Genomic DNA, 12,126 nt, shown 5'->3' on the forward strand with positions numbered 1-12,126 from the left:
TTAGAGTTGTTCCACTTTTTCTATAGATGAGTGGGATCTTACTCATTTTTGAGTAACTATTTTCAAGCGTGTAAATAAGTTTTTGGTTGTCATAGAATCTGTGGTAGACAACTTCTGCACAACAGTTTAAGAAAAAGTCAAATTTGTCTGTACAGTCATCAACTGTTTGTCTGTCGACTATGATCACACTGTGATTACATTGTCACAGATAATCTGCACACTTTGACTGCATACAGATGGACAGTCAAGCCGATTTTGACTGCTTGCAGACAACGCGAACCGATTACACTATGATACAGTCAAACTGCACAAGTTTGTGCAGATAAACTGGCTAATGTAATCGTACCTTAATGGTAGAATAGTTTGTGTTGGTTTATTTTGATTGCAAATAGCTCCTTGACAACGAGTTTGTAGTGTGTGCCTAAGAGCAGATTCAGCAGCTGCGAGATTCATATGGGTGGTCTATAATATAACTGAAACTGAAACAAACATATCCCCAGCAAGCCGTTCTAGTTTTATTTATTCGACCAGTTCTTCTGTCAAATTTAAAACTGGTCTACGATGCCGTTCTATTTTTTTTTTGTATATTTGAAACACGAGTAAAACACTGCTAGAGCTGCCAGTTTTTCTTGTTATAAAATCCAGATTTAAATTTTGTAACTGACATAAATTATGCATCTAGAACTAAAACACTCCTGAATATGCCCTAAGAGTGTGCTGGAAATATATTTTTTAATAATTAACAAGGGGTCGCTGTATTTGTGGTAACTGTGGTAAATCCACAGACTAACAGACAGGACACTCAAATTAGATTCTTCAATCATTTTAACGGTCATTTCGAATATTCCTTTATTTGGGACAGTACTCACATGTGTCATGATGGCGCCACGTTACCCTATCAAAAACATCCTGTCTGTCATCTATACTGTGTTTATTTTTTTCATTTACCAACAGAGTTGCCATTCATGCAGAATTACCTGTAATGTATTGATTTGTATACGTCCATGCGAATTTCATGCAGGATACAGATTTAATACATATTGCCAAAACTATATACAGAATTATGCCTACTTCTCATCCTCCAACGCAATACAAAATCGAACCCGTTTTGTTACAATATTCACTTGCTTCTGGTCTGCCGCCACTTAATCACAGACTAACAGACATGACAGTATGAGTAAATTTTTATAAAAAATAATTTTTCGTGATGCACTAGCTCCACCTATATTGTACTGCGCGAACTATTTACTATCTGTACACCCCTTGTGTTATGTAAAAGTTTTTTTACTAGTTGGTTTCCCCTCGTTTGTCAACACCGATCAGCTGCTTGCAGGGATGCCTAATTTCATCAAAATATTTGAAAATGAATCGTCACAATAAATTATTGGATTACGTTGATAATATATTTAACTTTTTCGCGATGTTGGAAGGTAACCATTTATTTGACTCAACGTTGTTCATCTAGACTATTTTTTATTGTGTTGGTAGTTTTCACCCGAAATTAAGTGGCGGCAGACCAGAAGCAAGTAAATAATGTACCAAAACGGGTTCGATTTTGTCTTGCGTTGGAGGATGAGAAGTAGGCACAATTATGTAAATAGTTTTGGCAATATGTATTAAATCTGTATCCTGCATGAAATTCGCATGGACGTATACAAATCAATACATTACAGGTAATTCTGTATGAATTAGAGATGGGCAATTCGCTCCTGAGCTGTTCCAGTGAATCGAATCATTGAAGTGAGCTGACAGCTCACAGCTCTTTTCAAAAGAACCGCAGCTCATCAGCTCACTCATTTGCTACCCAGTTCACTGCATTATGACGAAAGGAACACGCTACGAGCTGATCGGATCTTCGGCTTTAAGAGATTCAATTTAGTCGACATCAATTAAAGATAAATTAATTCGCATTGCATTCATTGCATCATTGCGAATCAATGAGTCAATTTCGATCATGCATATGAAAGAAAACCGGTGCATAAGAAAAACGGCGCACAAAATGAAATTTAAGTTCAAACTAAAAGAGCTGATGAGCTGATACATCGAATCGATTCACTTTGGTGAGCTGATCGGTTCGGAGCTGTTCACTAAAATGAGCTGTTTTGCACGCCTCTAGTATGAATGGCCACTCTGTTGGTAAATGAAAAAAAAAAAAACACAGTCTAGATGACAGACAGGATGTTTTTGATAGGGTAACGTGGCGCCATCATGACACATGTGCGCACTGTCCCAAATAAAGGAATATTCGAAATGACCGTTAAAATGATTGAAGAATCTAATTTGAGTGTCCTGTCTGTTAGTCTGTGACTTAATTTCGGGTGAAAACTACCAACACATTAAAAAATAGTCTAGATAAACAACGTTGAGTCAAATAAATGGTTACCTTCCAACATCGCGAAAAAGTTAAATATATTATCAACGTAATCCAATAATTTATTGTGACGATTCATTTTCAACAATTTTGATGAAATCAGGCATCCCTGCAAGCAGCTGATCGGTGTTGACAAACGAGGGGAAACCAACTAGTAAAAAAACTTTTACGTAACACAAGGGGTGTACCGATAGTAAATAGTTCGCGCAGTACAATATAGGTGGAACTAGTGCATTACGAAAAATTATTTTTATAAGAATTTACTCATACTGTCATGTCTGTTAGTCTGTGGTAAATCGCTCACGGACATGTTTTAATGCAATTTTTCTTCGGAGTGCCTGGTCGTGTCGTCGGTATTTAAAAACAAAGTTTACATTCCACTACTTCTCTTTACAACAAAGACGATGTTTTACTGAAATTTTGAAAGATTTTTTTTCATTCAGTAAAGATTTTACACACCTAATTTTGTTTACCGAACTCAGTAATATTTTTACCGACTTTTACTCAGCTGAACGTACCGCAATCAGTGCGTATAACAATTGGATTCGGCAATTTTTACCGAACGAATCGTTAAAAGTTGATAAACTGCTGATCGTTTCGTACTATTTCTATCAAATTTACCGAATTATTTCGAAGTGCAAACTGTTCGGTACAAAATTACCAAGTATTCGGTACATGTATTTTAGACAACCGACAATTTTTATAAGAATAGCGGACAATTCGGTTATTTAAATCAAAGTGATGATTTTTTCCGCTAAAACATTACCGAACTGAAAATCCGAAAATAAGTGTGTAGGGCAAACAATGCGAGATGACTTGAAAACGGACTTATTGGAGAAATCTAAATTTTGATCAATGCATTTCGATTTCAAAAAACGAATTTGAATGAAGAATTGAATTATTGATTTTGAATCGTTCTATCGAAATGAAGTATAACATATATTTGTGCTATTCCTCTCTTAGCATCTGAACGAATGCATACGGTCTATGTTTGAACAACGTATATGTTACGTAAAGCGTCCGTTCCATTGTAGAACCAAACACTTAGATTTTTTTCCCGAATCTCGGCAAAACTTTGCCGAAATTTGAACTGCCGAGTGCTCGGCAATCGTCTCGGTAAATATTAAAACAACTGTAATTCTCGGTATTTTGCTTTTACCGCAATTTTTGGTTTCGAGAAAACTATAAATTACCAAGATCTTCGTCGCTTTTGGAACAAATTACCGAAATTATCGGTTTTCAAGCATGTGAGCAAAAGCCGAGATTTTAGGCAATTAATTAAAATAAAATTTTAAATACAAAATAAACATTCCAGTTAAAACTCGTTATCATTAATTTATTTATTTCAACATTATGTTGGCTGTTGGAACTAATAGGCTAGGAAATGTAAAATATAAAAAAAATATGTCCGATGCAGAAAATTTTGCCAATCATATACGCCGTAGAATGGATGCACTTCCATGTTATTTACAGTAGAGAACACAATTCGATTTTCCGCAGAAAATCAGATTTCGGCTACAAAGAAAGTAATGGCTCAGTAAAACATTGAATATTTAAAGGAATAGATCATAACGAAGTCCGACCAGTTTCATGCAGTAGATTAGCGTTGCGAGAATCTTTATTCCGTAAGAATGCTCTGGGGGATTTCTTGTCACGAATAATCGTCGAAAATTGAACAAAATTTGTTCCTAATATCACGAAACATATCACTATATTCGGATTCAATTTTTATGTGCAACCAATTCGACATATGAACACATGTACTTATTTAAATCATCAGTTTTGCACTGTAGAAAAATGGCTACTTTGATGAATCACCAAATTTCGGTTGTCTAAAAGTTATTTACCGAGATTTCGGTAAGTTGATATAATTAATTTGCTGATTTCGGAAAAAACGACCAATTGCTGGTACGGTAATTTACAAAACCGAATATCAGTATAACATTTTGAATAGCCGAGAAATCGGAAATAATAAACCGAGAATTTTGGAAAAAGCTATCTTAAATAATCTTTCAGTAAAATATCGCTTTGCGTTCGTTTTCAGCATTTTTTTTTCGCCGAGATCAAAATTAAGTTTTAAGTGTGCAGATAATAAGTGTTTACTGCTCACCAAAAAGCAGATTATTCATAAGCTGAAATATTGTTGTTAATCGAAACATTAGGTCACTTAGATAAAACAATGCGCGTCTCCAACGCAGTGATAACTTTCTAGTAATTAGATCTATACTTAGTTATATACATTCCAAACAAAGCGTGAATAATAAGGTATCATTAGCACTCAGTTCCGTCTCCAGCTTCAGGAATTATAACTCAAGTATTGCATGATTTGATAAATCGGAAAGTTTGATTAATAACTATATTTAAATTCAGGATCTTTTTTTCTCCAAATAAAATTGCTCCGGACGAGGGATGAATCCTAGTAGGTGGCAACCCTAGCCGGTTAAGTTTACTATTTACCGGAAACGAGCGGCGGACATCATCAGAAAAACAATCATAATGCTCTCACAAGTGAAAATATCACGCTTTAGGGTCTAGATCTGCGATCCAACTCGGTTATCTAAGATACACGAATTTAGCTGGTGTATGATAAACTTGTGCTACGTAGCGATAACATATTTTTCAAAACAACGGACATTTGAGAGCAGATTTTTCCACTGCCGTCCCTCCATCGGCTACAACTCTCACTATTCAGTTGTACTAATGTTTTATTTACCAGGTAATCCTATTCATTCAAACACGCCATCATTTCCAGCATTCACCACCAGCAGCCACCTTCAAACCTATAAAAAAAACCCAAACCTGATTGTCCGCAGCGAACATTAGCCGAAGAAAAAAAAAATGCAAACTTCTTCATCATCAACAGAGAAATACACGTGAAATAATATCCAGTGAAGCAACGAAACGAAAAGAAAGCATAACCGAAACGTTAATTCCAAAGGTAGGTACTAAAGGTGCACCTCGCGAGGTAAAGAGCTGAGCAGCACGTAACGAAGACAAACGGAATGAATGCAAATCCCGCGAAACTTTCCGGTTCTTTTGCATGCTGGTGGGAACGCAGCGCATTTGATTTCGTACAGTTCCGAAGGCACTGCTTAGGTGTTTTGTTTCAATTTTAAACATTTTGGCCCGATACGAGCGGGGGTAGCGCAGACAAATGAGCCTGGCAATGTGATTTCGGATATTCATGTCACCCTCCCTCCGGTGGATTGGCCATTTTACTTACTATTACTTCTTCGTATCGTCGAATCTTTCTCCTGCTTGACAGTTCGAAATTAGTGTAGCCTCGCGCAGAATGTTAAGTCAAATTATTTTATTTCTTATTTTTTCCGCAATACAATACACGTTTGTAAATTTTTGTGGTTTTTTGTTTTTGTTTCATTTCTCACTGCCAGATGGGTTTCGTCTCGCATGAGAAAAATACATTCCGTTAAAAACTATCTCTTATTTTTCAACTGCAAACTTTAGAATGTAAAACATAAATAGTATCAAGTGGCCACCTCCATCCTTGGAAGTAAGGAAATAAACCTCACAGAAAGTATCGTCTTAGGCTTAAAAATATTCTGCTACGCACTAGTAGAAAGGTTCGGTTTAGTAAAATTTAGAAGAGATAATGAATGTGTCGGAAATTCTAATATCTTGTCGCGAAAAAAACGGCGATTCGATTTCCGCACCGAAAATCTGTTGGAATCGCAGACAATTCTGCGACCTTTTCTTTCCGGGCAGCAAACAGAAAATAAAAACTGATCAAATAAAAACCCAAAGCTAGATTTACCCGGGAAAAACTATTATAAACAATTTTTTAGGTTTTCTCCTCTTTTTCCTTGTTGTAGCGTTCGAGTTCCTTCAGAAATTGCGCCTTCGGTTTCATCACATTCGGCCGATCGCCGCGACAGTTGGGACAGAACCATTTACCCTTCGGTTTGGACATCAGAGCGACGCAGCTGAAGTGGAACCACTCGATCGGGCACAGATCGTTATCACAGAGGATCATCTCGCCGAAGGAGATCTGGAAATGGGTAATCATTCGTTATTTATTTATGATTCTCCTAGCAAAAAAAATGTGATTTCTTTTTGGAAAAACCAAAATCTGCACTTACCTGATCACACAAGCAATACGTCGGCTCATCCGGATCGATGGTTTCCTCGGGTGGTGGTGTGTCCTCGCGGGCTTCCCGTGCCTGTCCCCGACCGGTCTTTCGTTTTTTCTTTTTCCCCGAGCCTGCGCTACCTTTTTTGCCTTGGCCACCGCCGCTACCGCCGGCACCACCACCACCACTAGACTGACCTGAGGCGCCTTTACCACTGCCACTTCCTGTGGCACCACTACCGGAAGCCTGTCCCACACCGCTACTGCTTCCGATTTCCTGCTTGACATGGCTTGTATCGATCGAATCAATTTCCATCGGTATGTGCATCCCGGAGCTGGAATTCGGTGTGCTGGAACCGTTGGCGCTACCACTGTTTTGCTCATTTCGTGTCCTTCGTGCTCGTTTCGATCCGCGCTCCGCCGTTCCAGTGTTTGAATTCCCACTGGCACCATTGCCTGTACTTCCCGTCGCGTTTCCACCGGAACCACTTCCATTATTGCCATTTTCTGTGCCACTGTTTGTTGAGAAGCTTCCATTGCCAGAGTTTGCCAACGTTCCATTTCCACCGTTGGTGCCAACTGTGCTGATACATTGACCATTTCCCGTCGACAATTGAAAAGCGGCTGGAGATGAATTGACATTGTTTGGAGAACACGACGACCCCGGACTGTTGGAACGAATTTCTTTCTGCTGCCCTTCGGTCAGCTTCTCTTCTCGATTATAATCCAACCTGGAAACAACAGCAAATTAAGTTTCGACAGTCTTTCCACAAAGCAACAAAGAAATTACCTCGAAAAGAAATCACTTCCCAAATTCTTGAAATCCTGATCCAATTGTCGCGTCTTGTGGTCAATCAGATCCTGCAGAAGCTGTACAACCTGCAACTTCTCGTCCCCCAATTCCTGGGCTGCTATCAGACCTTGCTGAATGCGAGCCATGGCCCTTCTGGAAGCGTTACTCGGTTCTGTCACTGATGGCTGTGAGGAATCACTGCCAGCACCTCCTCCACCACCACCACTACCACCATTCAATTGGCCCAGTGACCCATTCATGCTGCTCCACTGGTCGTAATAGACGCTCACATCACGTAGGTGATTCCGATACAACACGTCGATCTCCCGTATCCGGGACAAGTGTCGCTGGACATCGTCCGGAAGGTTCTCAACCGAGTCCAAATAATTTTCCACGTAGGTGGCCGAATGATGCGCTTCCACGGTTACCTGGCTTATCATTGTTTCGCCAGTACGCTCATTCGAAGTCCGCACGACGCTCGAACACACCGTGAAGTACGAACTTAGCACTATCACGAATAACTTCAAATTCAGCAAATTTCACAGAACAAATCCGTAGCCAGTTACTGCAAGTTACAATCAAAAATCGTATTTTTCTTATAATTCCGTTTTCTTGCTATTTTCTTTGCGTTCCTTTTTCTACGCTCGCTTTTTTTTGATAGCTTTTCGATGCCACGCACACCAGTTTAGAAAAGTTTGACAGCTTCATGATATCATCAAAAGTTTAGTACTTCGTTGCTGGAACGAGGGGTTTTTGGATATGTGTTATTCGAATAAGTGAAGTAGTAGATCGAAACTTTTCAGACCTGGCACTCTTTAACATGATTACACTTTGAAAGGATAGTCATTCTCCACATTATAAATTGGTACTCTGTGCAACGCTAGAATAACTTTTTTTTATTGAACAAAAACAGAACAACAGTACGAAAATGCCGTTTGATATATCTTTAGATATTTAATTCTTAAAATGTTCAATGTGATGCCATGCGATGGTGTTGCCGAAGTGAAAACTGATTTCTCCCTAGCTGGCAGCGATTCGTTCGAGGGTAGGAATAATGTTTCAATCCAAAACATTAATTTCATGAATCCGTTTCTATAACACGTTTCTGTATGATAACGGTCAGTGAGAATCTACTAACATCCTGTTCGAAAAGGTATTTCAGACTATCGACAACAAAGGGGTGGATAACTTTTGATATATTTAATACATTATTGTAATTTTCACTGGCGGTTAACAAAGATTGCGATGCGACAAGATAGTGACAAAATGCCGCAAAGATAGCGAAACTGTCGTACGCATCGATTCAACCCATTCGAGACCATAAAGCAGATAAATATTTTATTCAAATTGATCGTTAAATGACCAATGTTTTTATTATCAGAATAATTATACAATGACACTTTGTATTAATCGATGTCGTTGTCTTCCAAACCTCGTGCTTCACTCGAAACATTATCAATAATAACTATAAAAATAAACTACTATAAAAAATAGAAAATCGTGTACTCTAAAAATTCAGTCATCTTCGACAGATACAACTTGTTGATGCTTTTGGTGAACAAACAAATAATGCTTGTCGCTAGACAATATTACCATTTAATCTGTAATTGCCTTCAATCCACCAGACGATTTATTTCTCTATCCGCTCTAATACTTGATATAAAAATGCTGTAAACTTCAGTACAATATACAGCGAAGGGGTTGAAATAACTGTACAACTTCAGACAGAGATGCCAGGTAAAATTTTCAAGCCTGCGTACTAGAAATCGTCCAATGCAAGTGTTAAATTTTATAATTTTGACAATTGTGTATAAAAGTTTGAAAAAATAAAAAGTTTGCAAAACTGCAGAATCTGCTTACATAAGAAATCGGAAAATTTACTTGCAAATCTGCAATTGAGGTTTCTATGCCCGGTGAAAAATGAACGGCGGCCCTACTGAAAAATGGGTGGCCAACACGTTTCCTGATGAAAACAAAACAATATGTAAAAGCGATTCACACGCAGCAATCTGCAATTGAGGTTTCTATGCCCGGTGAAAAATGAACGGCGGCCCTACTGAAAAATGGGTGGCCAACACGTTTCCTGATGAAAACAAAACAATATGTAAAAGCGATTCACACGCAGCATCAATCGACTATCACCTGCATGGAACGATTACGGAACAACAACGTTAATTGTAAGCAATTCATATGAAAGGACACTACGTCAAATTCACGGAACATTTGAACGTCGAATACGTGAGCAATATTCGGCTAAAAAAATTAATAAAAATAATCTGGACGTCGACGGAAGTTGATTGATCGTCTGAATCGTGTTTAATGCATGCGTTTCCTGATGAAAACAAACCAATCTCATTTGCATTTGTGGTTGTAAGTGAGCTGTCAGAGATCCTAATGTGGAACCTGTGATTCTGACGCTTATTATTTCACTATTCTGTGGCGATTCCGTCGCATTCTATGCCTCGCTGAAAATCACAATACCCAAATTAGATGGTATGAACTCTAAATTACGGTTTTCTTTTAGATGCATCCCGCTTGTGAGTAATTCTGGCAACCGTCAGAAGGCTAGCTGCATTCCGGCTGCTGTCAAAATTGTCCAGACGAAATTGCGTTATTATCTCGCCGTATGTGGTTGCTTGTTTCACTCCTTCTTTTTTCATTTTTTTATTCGACTTCATTTAATTTTCGTCAATCCCGCATGTACTTACAAAAAAACGAATCTTGAGACGAGGTAAATTAGATTGAAATATGAGTATGTTTGGTAGTGAGAAAGCATTGTTATTGGCAATAACATTTTCCATGATTAGTATATATGAAGGGCAATAACTTATTACCTTTCGCCAATTACAGATTTTTGGAAAAAAAAACAGTTGACAGCAATGATTGCTATGCCCGGCAGAGTTGCCATGTTATGTTTTCAAAAATCTGTCTCTAACTCAAAAATTTATCTGGGTCTTCTATATGCAAGGAAATTTTGAGCGGACTTCATTTTCAGTGAGCAAAATTAGGTCTCATAACTTTTCGTATAAAGGGTAAAGCCCGCAAAAATCTGGCAAGATCTGACAAAAACTGGGAAAATTTGTGAAATCTGGTAAAATTAGTAAAATCTGTCTAAAGATCTGGTTAGTTACAGTGTCTGGTGGAGCGAGAAAAATGTGACATTCGCCAGATAAATCTGGCAACCTGGCAACACTGATGCCCGGTGAAAAATTAACGGCGAACCTTGTGAAAAATGGGCGGCCAATATATTAGGTTTTTTATCGTGACGACACAAATGAACAAGTATTCATCCTTGACAGTTCAGCGGTACTGTTTACAAACAAGCTTAAACAAAAATCGAAGAGCACATCTAAAACAATCATCTTTACACTTTGCAACTAGTCACTTTCATTTAATAAATATCAAAAACGAACCGTATTCAATCGTGAACAACTGTTTTAAAATTTTATTTAGGCGATACGGACCGTAAATGGTCTGATCCAATTTGTCAATAAACAAACAAAAGAAATTTCTGTTTACAAACAGTACTGCTGGGCTGTCAAATAATGTTCATCCGATTGAGGTTAGCAGTGACGGTAAAAAACCTAATTTCCTGATGAACACAAAACAATATCCCGCTTGTGAGAAATTCTTGCAGCCGGCAGAAACCTGGCAAAATTCAGACAGCTGTCAAAATTTTGCAGGCGAAATTGCGTCATTCACTCGCCACGTCACATCTTGCAAGATCGCTCTTCCTTCTTTTCCTTTGTTCGACTTCATTTGATATTCGTCAATCCTGCATCCAAAAATAAAATGAGTCTTGAGACCAGCTAAATGATACGAAATAGTTGGTTTATTGAGAGAAGCTTTGCATGTTTGGTAGTGCAAAAGCAATGTTATTACCCTTTATTCATACTTCCAATGGAAAAAATAGCGCTAAAATCTAGAACCGATTCAAAACGGTTCTACCAGTCTTGTATGGAAAGAATCCGGGAGAAACAGAACCGTTAATAACCGCTGGGCGAAATTCTCTGCCTGAAGTGGTTGTTGCATTGTTTCCAGACTCTTGTCGGAATTCTGTCAGCATTCCGGGAAAACCTTCTGACAGACGTTGCCAGGCGTCTGCGGGGACATCTGCTAGACACGTGCAAGCGGGATGTAAAACAGTTTATGTTGAACTGTTATGTTACCTAGCAGTTCATCATAAACTGCTAGGCAAACATAAAGTTTCTGCAATGTACAGAACACTTTTTCTTAGAACTATATAACTGAATATATAAATTTAAACCTTCAAGCTTTTAGGTTATACTGAACTAGTAAATAATCAGTTCTTCTTAGAAGTCCAGTATAAACTGTTGAAATTTGCTAGAAGTCAGCATCATTCATTCCTCTACCTGGAGTGTGATTAAATGGCGTAACTCGACTAACTTTCACACTAAGTACTCGCCTAAACTTTCACACTAAGTTTTGTTCAAAAAGCGTGGAATGAGCAATTAATTCGATAGTCCCAAGACGATTGTTTCTGTTAACAGTTTCTCTTTGTTTACTGTTTCTTTCACAATTTACCAGATTATTTTGTATTTGACACCTTACTCTTCTCAAAACATTCAAGTTAAAATCATAATCTTCCGTAATAATAAAAAAGAGGGTAAACAAATAGAGGATCTCATTTGCAGTTAGGCCTTCTGTCATGGGACTATCGAATTCATTGCTCATTCCATGCTCTTTGAACAAAACTCATGGTTTGAGTTACGATTACTCCAATTCATAAACTGGATCAATAGGTTTAAATTCGAGTATGGATTTGAGTAGAATTTACTCAGACCATGAGAATACAAGAATATGTTGTTTTCATAGCTGTTTCTAGATCCGGTTTTTGCAACCATGAATAATCAA

The 12,126-nt window shown here is 38.0% G+C and overlaps 1 protein-coding gene across 1 annotated transcript; it reads right to left on the bottom strand.

Annotated features, from left to right (window-relative positions):
- Nucleotides 1–5,659: 5,659 nt before the first annotated feature.
- LOC131431183 (inhibitor of growth protein 1) lies at nt 5,660–7,913 on the bottom strand. The gene is made up of 3 exons (XM_058596745.1): nt 7,249–7,913; nt 6,469–7,189; nt 5,660–6,377 (listed from the first exon to the last, which is right to left on the bottom strand). Exons 1-3 carry the CDS (start codon nt 7,689–7,691, stop codon nt 6,171–6,173), a joined length of 1,371 nt encoding a protein of 456 aa, XP_058452728.1. The 5' UTR covers nt 7,692–7,913; the 3' UTR covers nt 5,660–6,170.
- Between the last annotated feature and the right edge of the window lie 4,213 nt (nt 7,914–12,126).

Source organism: Malaya genurostris, chromosome 2, assembly GCF_030247185.1.
Source record: "Malaya genurostris strain Urasoe2022 chromosome 2, Malgen_1.1, whole genome shotgun sequence".
NCBI lineage: Eukaryota > Metazoa > Arthropoda > Insecta > Diptera > Culicidae > Malaya > Malaya genurostris.